The sequence below is a fragment of the Somniosus microcephalus genome, chromosome 2 (genome assembly GCF_052327205.1).
Source record: "Somniosus microcephalus isolate GS21.2 chromosome 2, FLI_Smic_1.0, whole genome shotgun sequence".
NCBI lineage: Eukaryota > Metazoa > Chordata > Chondrichthyes > Squaliformes > Somniosidae > Somniosus > Somniosus microcephalus.
In genome coordinates this window covers 170947166-170967465 of record NC_140988.1, presented here as the reverse complement: position 1 = coordinate 170967465, position 20300 = coordinate 170947166, and the positions used below count along the sequence as shown (strand labels likewise).

General features: G+C 42.3%; 1 protein-coding gene across 18 annotated transcripts in view; it reads left to right on the top strand.

Annotated features, from left to right (window-relative positions):
* The window catches only part of LOC147123101 (prominin-1-A-like), a 240309-nt gene that overhangs the window by 210224 nt on the left and 9785 nt on the right, over positions 1–20300 (top strand). For 7 of the 18 annotated variants that reach the window (XM_085966404.1, XM_085966387.1, XM_085966420.1 and 4 more), the window contains 4 exons: positions 3820–3900; positions 4037–4105; positions 8656–8745; positions 8866–8981. In XM_085966404.1, the coding sequence (XP_085822530.1) occupies positions 3820–3900; positions 4037–4105; positions 8656–8745; positions 8866–8981 (356 nt within the window). The other 11 variants (XM_085966380.1, XM_085966508.1, XM_085966480.1 and 8 more) reach the window with 8 other exon arrangements.

The following is a 20300-nucleotide window of genomic DNA, read 5'->3' as shown; positions in this document are numbered from 1 at the left end:
GCAGAAATTTCCTCCGACTAAATATTGGGAAGACTGAAACCATTGTCTTCAGTCCCCGCCTCAAACTCCGTCTCCTAGTCACTGACTCCATCCCTCTCCCTAACATCTGTCTGAGACTGAACCAGACTGTTCGCAACCTTGGTGTCATATTTGATATATAAATACAAGAAGTTGTTATTGAAATGAGCTTCCGACCACGCATCCGCACCATAACGAAGACCGCCTATTTCCAGCTCCGGAACATTGCCTGTCTCTGCCCGTGCCTCAGCTCATCTGCTGCTGAAACCCTCATCCATGCCTTTGCTACCTCTAGACTTGACTAGTCCAATGCACTCCTGGTTGGCCTCCCAAGTTCTACCCTACATAAATTTGAGGTCATCCAAAACTCGGCTGCCCGTGTCCTAACTCACCATCACCCCTGTGCTCGCTGATCTACATTGGCTCCCGGTTAAGCAACGCCTCGCTTTAAAAAAAAATTCTCATCCTTGTTTTCAAATCCCTCCATGGTCTCACCCCTCCCTATCTCTGTAATTTCCTCCAGTCCCACAACCCTCCCAAGATATCCACGCTCCTCCAATTCTGGCCTCTTGAGCATCCCCGATTTTGATCGCTCAACCATCGGTGGCCGTGCTTTCAGCTGCCTAGGCTCTAAGCTCTGGAATTCCCTCCCTAAACCTTTCTACCTCTCTTTCCTCCTTTAAGACACTCCTTAAAATCTACCCCTTTGACCAAGCTTTTGGTCATCTGCCCTAATTCCTCCTTATGTGGCTTGGTGTCCAATTTTGTTTCATAACACTCCTGTGAAGCGCCTTGGGATGTTTTACTACGTTAAAGGTGCTATATAAATAGAAGTTGTTGTCGTAGCAGCCACATGGAGGCATGAAACAGCAGGCTAGCATCAACTTTTCCCTGTGGACATGGAATGGCCTCCTTACATCAAATTCCATTTGATTGTTTTCTTTCAATCTGCCCTCATGAGCAGACTTCACTCGCTACCTCACCACAATGACATGACTTAGATCAGGAACGTAATGGCACAGATAATCCAATATGTATCTCTTCCATTGCTAAAGTGTAACTTGATATTTTATACTACTGTGCCGTCTAAATTAGCTTGATTTCCAACAAGCGTGCTCATACACTTGAAGTGCTGTGCAATATGGCTGAAGAAATGTAACTATTTTACCCAGCGTAATGAGTGGGTGGTCTCACCATTATCATGTTTTTAAAATTAGTCTTTTATTTACATTTATTATTATGGGGTTATTCAAATAAGTTCTCCCCCCCTCCCCCCCCCCCCCCCCCCCCCCGCCTTTTGTATTTGGATTCCCGATCATTGTTTTACTTTGCCAGACGCCGGGAGCCAAGAAGGTGGATGCAGAACCTGCTGTCAGGCTTCCGCCAGTACTGCTTGTAACCAAATGAAACCAGAGGCAAGCCTGGTGTGATTACCCCCGACCACCCCTCACCCCCAGCCCTTTGGTTTGCTTTCACCATCCTGGGAGCTGTTAACAGTCTCTGCTTTACAGCTTCCTACTCGACGAGGCTCAGGTCGAGAAGCGACCAGAAAGAGACTTGAACTTCGAGCCGATCCCGTTCCTTGCCACTGAGCACAAAAATCACTGCCACCCTAAAATTGGATTTTACTTTCTGTGCTTGATGAAAATTCTCGGAAGTATAGGAATCAGCAGTATAGGAGTTTTTGCGTCATGGAGGTTCATAGTTCACCCATTACCCCTGTGCTCACTGACCTACACAGGCTCTCGATCCAACAACGCCTTGATTTTAAAATCCTCAAACTTGTTTTCAAATCCCTCCATGGCTTCGCTCCTTCCTATCTCTGTAACCTCCACCAGCCCTACAAGTCTTCGAGATCTCTGCGCTCCTCCAATTCTGGCATCTTGTGCCTCCCCGATTTTAATCGCTCCACCATTGGTGGCCGTGCCTTCTGTTGCCTAGGCCCTAAGCTACGAAATTGCCTCCCTAAACCTCTCCACCTCTCTCCTCTTTTACAACGCTCCTTAAAACCTACCTCTTTGACCAAGCTTTTGGACATTTGTCCCAATATCTCCTCCTGTGGCTCGGAGTTGATTTTTATTGATAATGCCTTGGAACGTTTTGCAAGTTGTTGTTGGTGCTAAGATTTGCTAAGTGTATAAAATTTTCACGCTGTCAACTTGAACTGTGGAAACATTTAGCAGTTAAACTATAGATTTTGAGTTGTATAACACTAGGCTTTATTCCTGGTGATTATGGGTCAAACTGACTCTCTTGGCAACAGTGGTGGTAGCAGTTGATGAACTTTGTTGTAGAAGGAACATATTGACACGAGACTAAAGTATATTAGCTGAAGTGCTGCGGGCCCGCGTGAGATTCCAATCCTGGGCCTGCTCCAACTGTTGGCGCGTAGTGCTTGCGTATCCCAGGGACGCAGTTAGTTCGAAGTGTCCCCTGGGATCACGTGGGCCATGGAGAGCCAATGGTAACAGGGAATCTGTATTCATAGATTTGACAGGAAGACCTGTCAAATCTATGAATACAATTCAGTCCCAAAACATCAAATATATATATTTTTTTTAAATCACATTTTTAAAATAACTATAAATTACATAAAATAACTATTTTAAGCAATAAATTGAATTTTTGAAAAAATTAGTTACAGTTTCTAACGGGGCTAAAAATACACTTACCTTTCTTTAAAGTATTTAAAAATAATAAACCTGTGGGAAAAAATGTTTTTATTTTACTTAATTCGCTACTTACCTTGTTAAAAGCAGGCCTTGTGACTGCTTTTTACAAGTGTAGCTGCTGGAGACTTACCCTCCCGGAAAAACTTGCCAAAAAAACAGAAGTTCCAGGCATACGCGCTGCCTCTCCGGCGCATGCGTTCGACCTCTGAACCCCTTACTTCAAGGGAACGGAAGTTCCGATTTCCCACGCATGCGCAGTGCATGCACGAAACCGTCACTTTCGTTGGGCCTACGCGTGAGTACCCAGCGCGTACTCACCCGTGGGGACCCGACGTTCTGGCCCAGTGTCAACACTGAAGTTGCATTACTTCTCCAGCTCTGGTTTTTTTGGGGGGATCTGGAAATTTTGCAATTCTAAAGATTTGCGTTGAAGTGGACAATAGAAGAACAACTTGAGACATAAAACTGAAATGAAGAAAGTTGATATATTTGTCCAGAACAGATTCTGAAGGAAATACAATGAAGAGACATTTCTGAATGACTTAATTTATCAGAATTAGTTACGTTGTGCTGTGCTGAGGAAGTTGTGGACCCCTGTATCAGTGAGTTTGATATTATGAGGAAAGCAGTTGGATGTAGAGAGGGAAAGTTTTTGGATGAGATGCACTTAGTATTCCACGTGACTGGTTTATGAATGGCATTGCAGAAACTTGGGGGCAAGTTAACTGCTGTCCCCTCTCATGGATAATGATGTATGGTTCTGTTACACTAACATCAATCTTTCAAAAATGTAATGTTCCTTACACATAAATGAGACCAAAATTAGGGGCCATAAATATAAGATAGTCACTAATAAATCCAGTAGGGAATTCATGAGAAACTTCTTTACCCCAGAGAGTGGTTAGAATGTGGAGCTCGCTACCAAAACAGAGTGTTTCAGGCGAAAAGCATCGATTCATTTAAGGGGAAGCTAGAGAAAGACCTGAGGGATAAAGGAACAGAAGGTTAAGCTGATAGATAGATGAAGGAGGGTGGGAGGAGGTGTGTGTGGAGCATCAATATGGACCCGTTGGGCCGAATGGCCCGTTTTTGTGCTGTACATTCTATGTAATTCCTCTTACTTTTCCAGATAAAAGTTGGAGGTATAATTAATGCTATTGAAGCTGCTCAGTACCTAATCAACAACAATGGCACTGACATTGTAAAACAGGTAATGTGTTCTTGGCCTTTTACCAGAATATGCCATCTTTAGTGTATAAAATGTGGTCCATGCAGTGAACATGAGCTACATGCTTAATCTGCTTTAAATTACCAATTACATTTTCTAAAATACATTTCTCTCCCAGGAAATCCATCATTACATCAAGACTCTCACTGACTACTTCAATGAATATATGGAGTGGAGCAAGGACGCTGTGAGTATTGTCACTCTTGTGTTACATTTAAGGAAGCTTTGTCTTTCGAATACGGTTTTGCCATATTTATTTTGATGGCTTCTCATCAGTTAGTTGTCAGTCCAGTGTGATTTTAACTCGCTAGTACTGAGTTACATGAGCTAACCTAATGTTTCAAAATACTGAAATGTTTTTGTGTGGGGCGGGTTAGAGGAAGGTTAGTCAAAATCATTATCTCTGTAAATCTATTTATTCATGAGGACTTTTTTTCTCCCCCTCCCTATATTTTATTTATTTTTTGTCTTTATTCATCTCTTGTTTCTGTCATTTGATTTATAGCCTTCTCACTTTTATTGTTTTTATTTATTCCATCCTATTTTCATTATTATTTCCACTTGTAGCTTATACTTCCATATGTTTCGATGAAACCGTTCTGGGGAATATTTAAAGCAAGTCTTCTGAGATCCCAGTACCCACAAATAGTTGCAAGTTTAAAAAAAATCTATCACATTCTCCTTATGCTTTCTTCATGTCATTGCTATTCGAGAGAGTGAGTAGGTGACTTGGTACTTTGCTGACCGACCTTCCTTCCGGCTGCCTACAACCTATCTTGTACTAAGCTCCGCACGCCCATCACCCCAACCCTCGCAGATCTATACTGGTTTCCTGTAGCTCCATGCATTAAATTTGAAATCTCTGAGGTGGAAATTCTTTTAGGCCTGTTTTTGGGCCTGAAATGGGAGTAGTGTGCACCCCAACCGGGAGGCCAGAGGTCAGCCAGAAATCAACTGCAAATTGGGTCTCGGGCTTCATTAACCTCATCTGGACGAACTACAGACATCTGTTGTGCCTCGACAGGAAGCTCAGCTATTTGATGCATGTGAATGTCGGGCCGGTTGCCATGAAGGGTGGGGGGTAGAATAGCAAAAGGGTGGGGGTGGGTGGTGTTGCTGTTTGTTCAGCAGAACTGTAGATTCGGGGAAGCACTGCTGTTCCTACTGGCACCTCAGGAACATTTTTCCAAGTTTAATTTTAAAAACCCGTCTTTTGTTGGGGGCTGCAGTGAGTACTGCTGAGAGATCCTGAAGAGAGCAGGCCCGGCATCTACTGAGAGATCCTGAAGGGAGCAGGCCCGGCTTCTGAGGGCTCCTGAAGGGAGCAGGCCCGGCATCTGCTGAGAGACCCTGAAGGGAGCAGGCCCGGCATCTGCTGAGAGATCCTGAAGGGAGCAGGCCCGGCATCTGCTGAGAGATCCTGAAGGGAGCAGGCCCGGCATCTGCTGAGAGATCCTGAAGGGAGCAGGCCCGGCATCTGAGGGATCCTGAAGGGAGCAGGCCCGGCTTCTGCTGAGGGATCCTGAAGGGAGCAGGCCCGGCATCTGAGGAATCCTGAAGGGAGCAGGCCCGGCTTCTGCTGAGGGATCCTGAAGGGAGCAGGCCCGGCATCTGAGGGATCCTGAAGGGAGCAGGCCCGGCTTCTGAGGAATCCTGAAGGGAGCAGGCCCGGCTTCTGCTGAGGGATCCTGAAGGGAGCAGGCCCGGCATCTGAGGGATCCTGAAGGGAGCAGACCCGGCATCTGAGGGATCCTGAAGGGAGCAGGCCCGGCATCTGAGGGATCCTGAAGGGAGCAGGCCCGGCATCTGAGGGATCCTGAAGGGAGCAGACCCGGCTTCTGAGGAATCCTGAAGGGAGCAGGCCCGGCTTCTGTTGAGGGATCCTGAAGGGAGCAGGCCTGGCATCTGAGGGATCCTGAAGGGAGCAGGCCCGGCTTCTGAGGGATCCTGAAGGGAGCAGGCCCGGCCTCTCCTGAGAGATGCTGAAGGGAGCAGGCCCGGCTTCTGAGGGATCCTGAAGGGAGCAGGCCCGGCTTCTGAGGGATCCTGAAGGGAGCAGGCCTGGCTTCTGAGGGATCCTGAAGGGAGCAGGCCCGGCTTCTGAGGGATCCTGAAGGGAGCAGGCCTGGCTTCTGAGGGATCCTGAATGGAGCAGGCCTGGCTTCTGCTGAGAGATCCTGAACGGAGCAGGCCCGGCATCTGCTGAGAGATCCTGAAGGGAGCAGGCCCGGCCTCTCCTGAGAGATCCTGAAGGGAGCAGGCCCGGCCTCTGCTGAGAGATCCTGAAGGGAGCAGGCCCGGCTTCTGTTGAGGGCTCCTGAAGGGAGCAGGCCCGGCTTCTGAGGGATCCTGAAGGGAGCAGGCCTGGCTTCTGAGGGATCCTGAAGGGAGCAGGCCTGGCTTCTGAGGGATCCTGAAGGGAGCAGGCCCGGCATCTGCTGAGGGCTCCTGAAGGGAGCAGGCCTGGCTTCTGAGGGATCCTGAAGGGAGCAGGCCTGGCTTCTGAGGGATCCTGAAGGGAGCAGGCCCGGCATCTGCTGAGGGCTCCTGAAGGGAGCAGGCCTGGCTTCTGAGGGATCCTGAAGGGAGCAGGCCCGGCTTCTGAGGGATCCTGAAGGGAGCAGGCCTGGCTTCTGAGGGATCCTGAAGGGAGCAGGCCTGGCTTCTGCTCAGGGATCCTGAAGGAAGCAGGCCCGGCTTCTCCTGAGGGATCCTGAAGGGAGCAGGCCCGGCGTCTGCTCAGGGATCCTGAAGGAAGCAGGCCCGGCTTCTGCTCAGGGATCCTGAAGGAAGCAGGCCCGGCTTCTCCCGAGGGATCCTGAAGGGAGCCGTCCCGGCGTCTGCTCAGGGATCCTGAAGGAAGCAGGCCCGGCATCTGCTTCGCTCATTGGAATCCAATCTATGCCATGAGACCTAAAACAGGCGTTAGACCCCTCATTTGCATATGCCTGTTTTAGGCGGACGCTGGAGACATTTGAAAAAGGGCCTGAAATAATGTCCAGTCGGACGTCTTCAACATCCCACGCCCCAAGGACGCCTGGGTCTCCAAAATTGGCCCTCGTTGTGCCAATTTTACACTTGGGGAAACGGGCACGAGTTCATCATCTTCATAGAAACATAGAGCAGGAGTAGGCCATTCGGCCCCTCGAGCCTGCTCCGCCATTCATGGCTGATCATCCAAATTCAGTACCCTGTCCCTGCCTTCTCCCCAGATCCCTTGATCCCTTTAGCCTTAAGAAATATATCCAACACCTTCTTGAATATATTTAATGAATTGGCCTCTACTGCCTTCTGTGGTAGAGAATTCCACAGGTTCACCACTCTCTGGGTGAAGAAATTCCTCCTCATTTCTGTCCTAAATGGCTTACCCCTTATCCTTAGACTGTGGCCCCTGGTTCTGGACTCCCTGACCATTGGGAACATCCTTCCTGCATCTAGTCTGTTCAGTCCTGTTAGAATTTTATAAGTTTCAATGAGATCCCCTCTCATTCTTCTAAACTCCAGCGAGTATAAGCCCAATCGACCCAATCTCTCCTCATACGTCATTCCTGCCATCCCAGGTATCAGCCTGGTGAATCTTCGCTGCACTCCCTCCATGGCAAAAACATCCTTCCTCAGATAAGTTGACCAAAACTGCACACAATATTCAAGATGTGGTCTCACCAAGGCCCTGTACAACTGCAGCAAAACATCCTGTTCCTGTACTCCAACCCTCTCGCTACGAAGGCCAACATACCATTTGCCTTCTTAACCACCTGCTACACCTGCATGCTTACTTTCAGTGACTGGTGCACAAGGACACCCAGGTCTCGTTGCACTTCCCCTTCTCCCAATCTATTGCCGTTCAGATAATAATCTGCCTTCCTGTTTTTGACACCAAAGTGGGTAACCTTGCATTTATCCACGTTATATTGCATCTGCCATGCTATCCCTCCACAGCCTTGCTCTGCCCTGCCTCCCACAGACTTACTTTCCCTCCCATACCCTTTGATGTTCTGACGCTGTCCTCCATCGGTAGCGGAATTTCCAGTTACCTAGGTCCTGCTGCCCAGAACTCCTTCCTTCAACCCCTCCACCTCTCTCTCGCACATCTTTTCACCCAAACCTTCAATCACCACTCCTAAGATCACTCTTCTAGTTTAATATTCCATTTCTTTTATTACTTTGTAAGGTGCCTTGGGATTTATTTAATGTTATAAAGGTTCTATATTAGTACAAGTTGTTGTTCTGTGCCTCTATCTCTGCCTCCACCTGTCATCCTATGCACCCCCTAGGTGCACAAGCAGGCCTGAGGTAGCACACTCTGATTTTTAAAATTTATTCTTGGGCTATGGGTGTTGCTGGCAAGACGGGCATTTATTGTCTATCCCTAGTAGCCCTTGAGAAGGTGGTGGTGAGCTGCCTTCTTGAACCGCTGAAGCCCATGTGGTGAAGGTACTCCCACAGTGCTGTTAGGTAGGGAGTTCCAGGATTTTGACCCAACGACGATGAAGGAATGTGTTCAAGTCCAGATGGTGTGTGACTGTTTCCGGTTTCTCTCCCTTCTCCTCCCAACCTATACTAATCACAGAGGAGGTATCTAGGCTTTCTTTGCAACTTCCTGTAATGAGCAAGGCCATTAATACAAAAAAGGTCAAATTCATTAACATTAAACAGTTATTGATGTTTTTTTTGGTTCGGCAAAATGGTATTCTTTTTCATCAAGAACTAAAATATATGTTTTCTTCAATTTTTTAGATGAGCAATGAGGTTGCAGCCTGTAAGCCGGTTGCTAATGCGGTGGATACAGTTGATATGATACTGTGCGGTTTTATAGTGGATTCCCTGGTAAAAAAAAAATTCCACCAATTGCATGACGCATGCTACTTTTGAGTAATTTTTTGTCATGCTTTTGACTATCTAGAAATAACTGGTTTCTGTATTTTCTTTCTCCTTTGCTTTCTTTAGAATGGTTTTTGGTTTAGCCTTGGATGCTGTACAGTATTTTTAATTCCAAGTATTATAATTGCTGTGAAACTAGCCAAATTCTATCGGCGGATGGATACAGAGGATGTATATGACGAGTGAGTAGATTTAAAAAAAAATGTTTCTCCTAATTTCCTAATGTTCCTACTGGTTTTGTATGTTTTTAAAACACAAGGAATTGTTAACTCCTATTTATAATTGGGAATTGTTCTGAAAATACTGGTCTTTTCTACACTTGTAACATTTCTAAATAATCGATTTTGCAGATAATTCCTGATTTTTGCTCTGGAGCGAAATTAATTAATGAATGGCAGGGCTGGGGGAGAAATCCGCAAAGCGCACCTGTCCCTTGTACAAGAAACTAAATCCTTTCTCCAAATTACAATTTCACAACAGACTAAACTTGAGCAGCTATTCTGATGATCTTGGTTGTTCTTGTGCTAGTTCCATAAATTGGATAATATAAGCCAAACATACTTGTCTAAGGATAGCTGGCAATATAATTTCTCTCTTGATTCGTATTTTCTTGTTTTGGACTGACAAGATTTTTTTTCTTGTGTTGGACAGAAATAGTGGTCTTGCTCGTAGTATTCTTCTCCTCCTTGATTCTTTATAGTCTTGTGTTTCTCCAAGGGTTTCATATGTTGGCTCTTTGTAAATAATGTAGAGAGCTAATTTGAACCGTTGATTGATTTACTAATTGTTAGTATCTAAATCCTATATCTTCCTTTTCTCTGCAGTTCCTCTGTCTCAGGGACTTGGCATTTTACTTTGTGATAACCATTGATACCCTTTCCACTTAGTTTCAGTTCTGCTTTTTTGGCAATCATTGCTTTTAGTCAGGGGTCTAATGCACATTGCACTTAGAAAAGTGTTGTCACATCTTATTTGTGTTTCCATTTTTTATTTCTATTCTACCATAAGGCCACTACGTGTTTTTTTCTGTAATAAACTTCACATTAAATGTTAGGAAACTGAGTAGATTTGATGTAAATGGTTTAGCTCCACATAAAATTTGCACATTGATATTGTCCTCAGCAAAAATATAAGCACTGCTTTAATATTTCTGTGCCTATTAACAATGTTCCCATTTCTTATATTTCTGTAGTGTTGAGAATATTCCCATGAAAACGTAAGAATTTGTTTCATACTGATGCACCTTGGGGGTTAAGTTTGTAAGCTTGACAAGGTAATCGGTTGTAAACTGAGTTATACTTAGTGTTTTACGGAAAACTTGGGGGAAATTCAGCTGTGTATTTAAACAGAATAATTTGAATTCCACTTAAATGTATAACACTTAATGAGCACAATCTTCAGGGGAAAAGGAATTGAACAATATATTTTGAAATGCACTTTAATCATTTGCATAAATGCTTAACTTATTTTTGACTGCAAAATAGATTAAGCTGCATATAAATGTTAACTGCTTTTTATTATAAAATAGCCTCTATATGATTTGATGCAGTGTATTTAGTTTATATTTAGATACCTTTTAGTATAGGATAACATTTCAGATCTAGAAATGGAAGAAGTTTAGTTTTCTTTTGTTTTGAGATTATTGTGAAATAGTTATAGCAATGCAGACATATTTCATTTTCCATTTTACTTCATGCAGTTTAAAAAAAAAAAAAAAAATCGGCATTGAAATCCCAAGCTTCGATTTTTTTTCCTATGCATATTGTATAATCTTTTTGTTGCAGTTTGGAAAATGGTAGTAATGGTTATCATAATGAGCATTCACATGATATTCAAAGTCCAGTGTTGATAAGGTAAATGGCCTTAGAGTGAATCTATACATGTTACTTTTTGTTTTTTTCAAGGTATTGAATTTTATCTTTAATTACTGCAAGTGTTTCCCTGCTCAAGCTAACAACTGAAAAGTCTCTAACTTTTGCATGCTTCTATAAGACTAACCAGCATGAGTACGGTGTGTGTTCATTTATAGATATAATAAACCGATCGCTCAATTTACTATGCTCCACAGCAAATGGAAATGTTTGATTTTACTAAGGCATGGCATTAATATAACAATTTTAGGCTGTGCAGGAATATTTGCCCAATGCCCAAAAACACACTTATTACAAAAAGTATTTTACAAGCTAATATATTACTACTACTTTCACTATGAAATGATTATGAATTTCTTCAATATTTTTGATCTATGTTTCTAAATTATGGAAGATAGGAGCAGGAGTAGGCCATTTGGCCCCTTGAGCCTGCTCCGCCATTCAATGCGATCATGGCTGATCATCCAAATTCAGTATCCGGTCCCTGCTTTCTCCCCATACCCCTTGATCCCTTTAGCCTTGAGAAATATATCCAACTCCTTCTTGAATATATTTAATGAATGAATTGGCCTCTACTGCCTTCTGTGGTAGAGAATCCCACAGGTTCACCACTCTCTGGGTGAAGAAATTCCTCCTCATTTCTGTCCTAAATGGCTTACCCCTTATCCTTAGACTGTGACCCCTGGTTCTGGACTCCCCGACCATCGGGAACATTCTTCCTGCATCTAGTCTGTCTAGTCCTGTCATGAAAATCATCTAAAAGATGCATGTTGACATGGTCATTGCTTTGGATTGGGTTGTGTGCTTGCATTTTATGTGGAAGTCTGGCTAATTTTAGTATATCTGTGGGAGGAGTGGTATAAATTTAAAAATAGATATCGATATAGTAATTTGTTCTTCTCTGCAAACAATGTGTAATCCAAATGCATGGTCGTCTCTTGGAGATGTTTTAAGGACGCATCCTAAAACTCGTGAGCTGTATTGGCTTCAGACCAATACACATGGTTTGTGGAGCAGATTTTTATTTGAAGAATGAGAATTACTGTACGGCTGAGTAATTCATAGTTTTAATGCATCAAATATTCAGTGTTGCATGCTGGATAGCAGGAATGAATGTTTGGGTATATCAGGCTCTGGAGAGCTGGAACTTCAGGTCTGTGAATTTTAAGGGGACAGCACTCAAGTCTAAGTGGTTTTATTCTTACCTGTGCTCTTGGTGTGGAGGCAGAGGTAAGAATTGTTGCTATTTTGCCTGCTGCACATTTCAACATGAGTGAAACGGCTCTAAAATTTTACGCAGGCTGATAAATTCTGAAATTTGCACAGACACTTCACAACGCTGCACGCCATTTTGCTACTAACTACCATGGACCTAGCTTATGCATTAAAAAATTGTAAAAGTAATTACCATTGTTACTGTGGTTCAGGGCAATTTTCACAGCTACAAAGCTTTAGATTTGTTAGGGAAAGTGGCAGGTCATGTATGCTTGAATCATGATTCTTTTTGCCCAAATATTTTTTTTAAAGGGATGTGCAGAACCGAATGTAAAAATAAAAATGCAACTGAAGCAAATATTGGTATTTGATTTTGGTCCAATTCAAACAATGCAGGAGTTCAGAATATGGTTTGGGCTAAATTATTTCTGCAGTTATCTGAAATTGCAAAATGGAGCAGCCTGTCTAAACCAATGTCTGCGTACACAACACCAAGGGGGAAATCACAGTCAAAATTGAATGAATTGTCCTGTAGATTTAGAGGCTTTACATGAACTAATTATTAGATATGTCTTGCTATGTGTAAAGTGGTGATGGTTCATTTCAGAGAATGGGTGATTGCAAAGATGTTTTGTGTATGATTTGAATGGGTAAGTAGTGCGAAGTGTGCAGTTCATTGCATGTAAACGCCACCAAGCTGTAATCATTTTCTTACTGCATCTGAGCATGCATACTAAAGTTATCTTCAAAGTTTACCTCAGCTTAGTAATATTTTAAATGCTGTTCAAAGGCAAGTAAATATTTTAATAACTACAACCCTTATTTTTAAGAACTAAAGTACTTTTCATTTCTCTTGATAATTTATCTCATTGCAAATTCAATCATTTTTAAGATTGTGGCTTCTATTTGAATAAAGCGCAGGATAATCATTTTCAAGCAGCTGATACATTTTTTAAATTTTAAATGGCACGGTTTCAGACCAAAGTTTAATAAATAGTTGAATAACTGATGCAGTAAATATTTTTTGCTTAATTGATTTTGGTTTTTTTTTTCACATCAATAGCACTCCTCCATATGATACTTTGACCAGATTTCCCAGAGCTTCAGCTCCTCCAAAGCTTTCTGGTTGGTGAGACACTCCTGTCTTTGGGGTTGTTAAGGTACTAGATATACTACATTTTTCACTTTAAAAAAAATGTTGTGGGACAGCATCACATAGGAAGAAAGAAAGACCTATATAACTTTTCACAACCTCAGGAGGTCACAAGCGCTTTACAACCAATTAAATACTTTTGAATTGTAGTCACTGTTGTAATGTAGAAAACATGGCAGCAAGCTCCAATAAACAGCGATGTGGTAATGTGACCAGATAATCTGTGTTTTTAGTGATGTTGATTGAGGGATAAATAGTGACCAGAACACCAGAGATACACCCCTGCTCCTCTTTGAAATAGTGCCATTGGATGTTTTGTGTCCACCTGAGAGGGCAGATGGGGTTTAACGTCTCATCTGAAAGACGATACCTCCGACAGTGCAACACTCCCTGAGTACTGCACTGGAGTGTCAACCTAGATTTTTGTGCTCGAGTCTCTAGAGTGGAAATTGAACCCACAACCTTCTGACTTGGAAGCAAGAGTGCTACCCACTGAGCCACAGGATTGGAACATTAATTCACTGTAATGATATAAACAGCAAGGCCAATAATCAAAAATGACTTCATTTGAGGAATTGTAACTCTGCTCATCTTAAGTCATAGGAACAGGAGTAGGCCATTCAGCCCCTCAAGCCTGTTCCACCATTCAATGAGATCATGGCTGACCTGTGCCTCAACTCCATTTACCTGCCATTGATCCATATCCCTTAATACCTTGCCTAATAAATATCTGTCGATCTCAGTCCCCAAACAAATTCAATTGACCCAGCATCCACAGCCTTTTGGGGGAGAGAATTGCACATTTCCACTACCATTTGTGTGAAAAAGTGCTTCCTGATTTCACTCCTGAATGGCCAGCCAGCTCTAATTTAAGATTGTGTTCCCTTGTTCTGGAATCCCCCACCAGAGGAAATAGCTTCTCTGTAGCTACTCTATCAATCCTTTTATAATTTTAAACACCTCGATTAGATCACCCCTCAACCTTCTAAACTCGAGGGAATACAACCCAAGTTTATGCAATCTGTCATAATTTAACACTTAAAGTCCCGATATCATTCTGGTGAATCTGCACTCCAAGGCCAATATATCTTTCCTGCGGTACTCCAGATAGGGTCTGACCAAGTCTTTATACAACTGAAGCATCACTTCCTCCCCTTTGTATTCCTGTCCCTTGAGATAAAGGCCAATATTCCTTAGCTTTTTTGATTGTTTTTTGTACCTGTCTACTAGCTTCTGTACCTGGACACCCAAATCCCTTTGCTCTTCCACGGTTTCTAGTCTCTCGCCATTAAGAAAATATTCCTATTTTTCTTTTTTGGATCCAAAGCAGATGACCTCACACTTCCCCATATTGAATTCTACCTGCCACAATTTTGCCCACTCACTTGATCAATATATGTCCCTTTGTAACCTCTTTTTCCTATCCACGCAACTTACTGTGCCTCCTAGTTTATTATCATCTCCAAACATGGATATACAACACACTATTCCTTCGTCCAAGTCATTTATATATATGTATATATCAAATGCCTCTGGAAGTCCATATCGACAACATCCATAGACATTCCCTGTCCATCTTTTTAGTGACTTCCTCATAAAATTCAACTAGATTCGTCAGACAAGACCTACCCTTCACAAATCCATGCTGACTCTCTTTGATCAGCTTGTACTTGTTCAAGTGCTCAGTCAATCTGTCCCTGATGGTAGATTCCAGTAACTTCCCCACAACTGACGTTAAACTGGCAGGTTTGTAGTTTTCTGGTTTCTCCATCTCTCCTGTCTTAAATAATGGGAATGACAGGAGATCAACTCGTTTAAGATAAATACTCCTGTGGAAATTTTAAGGAATACAGGTTTCCTAACTGTTGGGAAACTTTGAACAAAACAAGCAACTCTTCCCCTCTACCTTTCCCTCCCCCACAACCTTCGGAACCTCCCAAAGTGTTGTACTGGACATCCTGAAAGCCACATTGCCTGGCCACCTGTAAGTTCAACACTTGTAAAATCAAGCAGCTGTTTCAATTGAGCACACCACTAAAGCAAGAATTTTGTAACAATAGTAACAGATTTGCAGCTTGTTTTTGTGACAATGATGAGAATTGCCATTTGTAAGTATTTTGGTAGATTTTTATTCGTGGATAATTGGGATTATGATAATCTTGAAAAAGATAATCTTTTACTTTTGATACATTTCAAAGAAAGGCCCACGCCCTGCAAGCCTATTTCCACAACCATGTACAATTCTCTACCCCATCATGACCTATTAAATCTCCTGAAGGAAAGTTCGACATGAATAATTCTAATCCCCAAGAATAATGAGACAGAGATCAAATATATTTATCTAGTCTTGCATTTTGATATTCAACTCTGGCACACGATCCTCAATAGACAACATTCCCCCTCTCTGTCCTTCTGCCACATCCCAGCAGAACCAGAACTATTATGTTCCATGGAGAACTTAATACAAGTCTAAACGTAACCTTATACCAGTAAACCCCCAATCCTGGTCCCAACCTGACATTTATACTGCTTTTTGAAGGAATTAACTTCAGCTAGGCATCCGTTCCATATACACCGTACTCTTACGGGGATAGCGGAGCGAAGGAAAGGAATCATTTACGGCTTGTTCATTTAAGTCTGTGCCCTCCAGTTCTGTGCTCACAGGTTAAGTCAAATAGCCTGCTATGTAAACATCAAGTATATTTTGAAGAACATAGGAACAGGAGTAGGCCATTTAGCCCCTCGAGCCTGTTCCGCCATTCAGTGAGATCATGGCTGATCTGTGACCTAACTCCATATACCTGCCTTTGGCCCATATCTCGTAATACCTTTGGTTAACAAAAAGCTACCAATCTCTGATTTAAAATTAACAATTGATCTAGTATCAATTACCATTTGCGGAAGAGAGTTCCAAACTTCTACCACCCTTTGTGTGTAGAATTGTTTCCTAATTTCACTCCTGTAAGGTCTGGCTCTAATTTTTAGACTATGCCCCCTCGTTCTAGACTCCCCAACCAGTTCCTTCCTGTCCCAATACTGGTGCCAGTGCCCCATGAAATGGAAACCCTATTTCCCACACCACTCCTTTAGCCACGTGTTTGCTTCCCTAATCCGCTTATCCTTACGCCAATTTGCACGTGGCTCAGATAATAATCCAGAGATTATAATCCTTGAGGTCCTGTTCTTTAATTTAGCTCCTAGTTCCTGGTACTCCCCAAACAGGACCTGTTGCCTACTCTTCCCCATGTTGTTGGTCCCAACATGGACCACAGTGACTGGATCCTCCCCCTCCCCCCTCCAGTATCATTTCAAACCAGTTCGAGATGTCCCTCACCCTGGCACCAGGTAGGCAACATACCTCGTGGGACTCTCGATCTTGCTTACAAAGGATGCGATCTGTCCCCCTAATTATAGAATCCCCTATAACTACCACATTACCCTTCCTCTCCTCCTCCTCTTCCCCCCCCTTAGGACAGCCTCCTGCTCCAAAGTGCCATGGTCTGCGTTCTGGCTGCCCTTCCGACAGTCTTTATCCTTATCCTCACAGGTAGCAAGTACATTGTACCTGTTGGATAGGATCAGTTTCTGTGGATCCTCGTTCTCTTTCTTATCTGGGTTCCCCTTACTCTGCACACTATCGGTCACACCAACCCCATTTTGATCCTGCACACCACTACGAGGTGTGACTGAGGTCTGGAACAAACTGTCCAGATACTACTACTCCTCCTTTATATGTCGGAGTGTCTCCAACTCGCACTCCAGCTCAATGACACTGAGCCGGGGAGATTCGAGACGAAGACATCTACTGCAGATGTGTTTGTTTGGGACAGTCTCGCTGTCCACAAACTCCCACATACTGCAGTCCAGACACGCAACCTGCTCTGCTATAGCTTAGTCTAACCTTTTATTCATTTCATTAGTTAAAATCTTTATTCAACGATTGTATATAGTTATATTAATTAGTTTATCTAGTCAGGTGTTTAATTTAATAAAGTACGTTATAGTTTCCCACTCTTAGTTTAAACCACTGCTTAGCTTAGAGAGAAAAAACATTAATATTCACCAAGTAATCACCTTCCTGAAGACCTGTGATGTCACTCCTTATTTTTTTTGTTGTTTTAGAATTTCTCTGAGATATACTGCCTCCTTGGGTCCCGACTCCTTGCAGGTCTGCGCTGCCTCTGCTCCCGCTCTATTTATGGTCAGCCTCCTTAGGTCCCGACTCCTCGCAGGTCTGCGCTGCCTCTGCTCCCGCTCTATTTATGGTCAGCCTCCTTAGGTCCCGACTCCTCGCAGGTCTGCGCTGCCTCTGCTCCCGCTCTGTTTATAGTCAGCCTCCTCAAGTCCAGACTCCTCGTAGGATTATGACTTCCCATAGTCATATTTTCTACAATACAGATTAGTTGAGCACATCTCATAACTTCGAGCCTTAGGTTATTATTCATGCTTAAAACCTTTGCATGTGAATCTTTATTGCAACATTCATGAAAATCAAAATAAATTCCATCCCCTGGCTAACTCCCAACATTAATTTTAGTTATTTCCTCCAGGAACTCCCAATTGTTTTGAAGCATAATCTGATGTAAAAGTATGCCATTTTTATTGCTTACATGCTTTTAAGGTAAAAGAAAATGGCAGTGTTCTGTTGAAACATTTTACCCATTATTGATTACCTGTCAGGCTGGCCTAATTCCTCAGTTTATGTCCTGCTTCTCCTTTGAACATTAAGTTAGCATTCACTATAGTCCAATTGTCAAGTGCAGCTCTTGTATTTAGGGAGCATCTAAATATTAAGCAGAGCCTCTTGTATCTCCATGATGATTCTGCAGTGTATCTCATCTGGTCATATAAACTCGTTATGTTTTAAATTTTTCCATAACAAATGCTTTATTGACTTCTGGCCATGTAATAGTTTGCTGAGTCAATTTCTCTGGATCTAAAAAAATGTCTACAATCTTATTGGCTATCTGTCATTTCCTGCTTTCCACCATTATATTTCAACCGAGCTTCCCTCCTTAAAGGAGGTATTTGAGCTTGGAAATGACCTCAATTGGTTTTGCAAAGCACCTACAGTTTCTCAAGTGCAAATGTCTAATATTTGTTTATATTTGCAATTCAACAAGTTGCTTAAAAATGTAAGGATTTTCGAATGATATTGAAGAGTCTGTGGGGCACTATGTGGTTGTCCTGGAAAGATGTAGGTGTAAATCTGCTATTAAGAATTAATAAACTTTAGAAATACCTTTTCTGATGGGTGCTATTAGGAGTCCATTTGACTGAAGAAATGCCATTAAAAAGCAGTTAGCAAATTAAAGGCACCAATGAACGACATTCTCTCCACCTTAGTTCATCAGCACAATACTGTTGCAGATGCTGGCCTATCCCTTGTCTTACTAAAGTAATTCCCTTAATTGTAGTATTTGGGCAATGGGTGGTAATGGCTGCTTTGGTGATCTAAATATGATTTGAGTACATTGTATTTTTAATTATGAAACAGAATAATGGTGCATATTTACTGTCTTTATGGTGCATTTATGAAGCACCTAATCATGTTCTTAGGGTGTCTCAAAGAGCATCACGCCCAATTCATTACTTTTTGAAGTGTAATCACTGTTAAGTAGACAAATATGGAAACTAATTTGTGCGCAGCAACGTCCAACAAACAGCAGTTATGGTAATTGACCTTTCAATCTGCTTTTGGTGGCGGTTGAGGGTAGGGTGTTGGCCAGGACACCAAGAAGACAAGAATATTTTTTTTAAGTTATTGCAATATTCTTCTGAAACCTGACCTGTGCAGTTCCCTGAGCAGTAATAACCCTCCAGTACTTCATCAATTCTTTGAGAGATCCTGGATATAGTGAGCATTTGCAGATTCTTTTGTTTCAGGGGAGAATTACACTTTAATATGATTCAATCCTCATTTGGCATCCACACACTTCCCAGCAGGGATCACTACAACGCAATTACATGCAGGAACCACAGCTGTTTGCTTTCCTTCCCCCACCCCAATCCCAGGCCTAGGGTCACTAAGGCAAAAAGGAGTGTTCCACATTGTTGACCTGGCTGTTCCACATTGTTGACCTGGCTGATCCACATCAGAAGCATAAAGAAAGGATGCTGAAGTCTGGATGAAAAGCTGGCACTAGAGAATGGGTGTTTGATAGGCAAGAGCCAAAGAAGAATGAATGGTTTGGTTATTGAGCTAGAATGAATATGGACAAAGTCCTGTTTGAAAGAGTGGATGGAGTATGGCTGAAAGAAGGCTGTCAAGGCAATGGAGTCATGACAGCAGAAAATGTTTTCCTATAAAGATTTCTGATGTTTTGGCCTGTTGGTGAATAAGATGGAATGAGTAAATGGATATCTTTCAGAGTGATATTGCCACGATACAGAATTGGATCACAAAGTGACCCTGTACATTGTATCAAGTGATTTCAACTGTAATTTGTAAATTGTGCTGAATAAAATGGATAATCATCTTGTATTTCAGTTAATGCTTCTGCACCAATATCACTTTCTCTTCAGGCTCTTCAAATGTCTATAACCAATAATAAAGTGTTGTAAAGGAAAACTGAATTTTATAATTTATCATTATGAATAACACACTGTTTCATTTTTAAATAACCAGCCAGCAGTTGCCTGAGACAGAAACACTAAATATGCCTACAACACTCCCCTACCTTGTATAAAGAATCAGTCCCTATACCTTATACTCGTGTTGACCTGCCTTATCACCTTGTAGATTCCTCTTGGTAGTGGGGAGCAATGGCAATGCTTGCATTTCAGAACTGTGAAATGTTTTGTGCTGTGTAGAGCTTTGCAGTTTGTTGTATTCAAATCTGTTGTATTAATACAATGTTTAACTTAATCATATTTAATATCTTGTATTGCATAGCTGTCACTGCAGATAAATATGTATTAATGTGAACGAAATACCAACTCGACTACTTAAATGTTAGACCTTAACAGAATAGGCCATTTTGAAAGAAACCCTTCACTAAACTGAGTGGCTAAGATTTATTTTCATTAAAGTTAAATGGAATAGCTACAATGCTGAAATTGAATTGAATTGATTGTGTCTATGTTAACCATTTGCATTTCTGTCTAAAATTGTAGCAGTATAATGGAATACTGGTAGATGAAATGGGCAGCTTCTTGAAGGTAGGTTTCTTAAAACTAATTTTAATCATTTAGCTTTATATAGAATTAAGCTGTTGGTTTCATAACATTTGGATTCAATTTGTCTTCATGCACAAATAAAT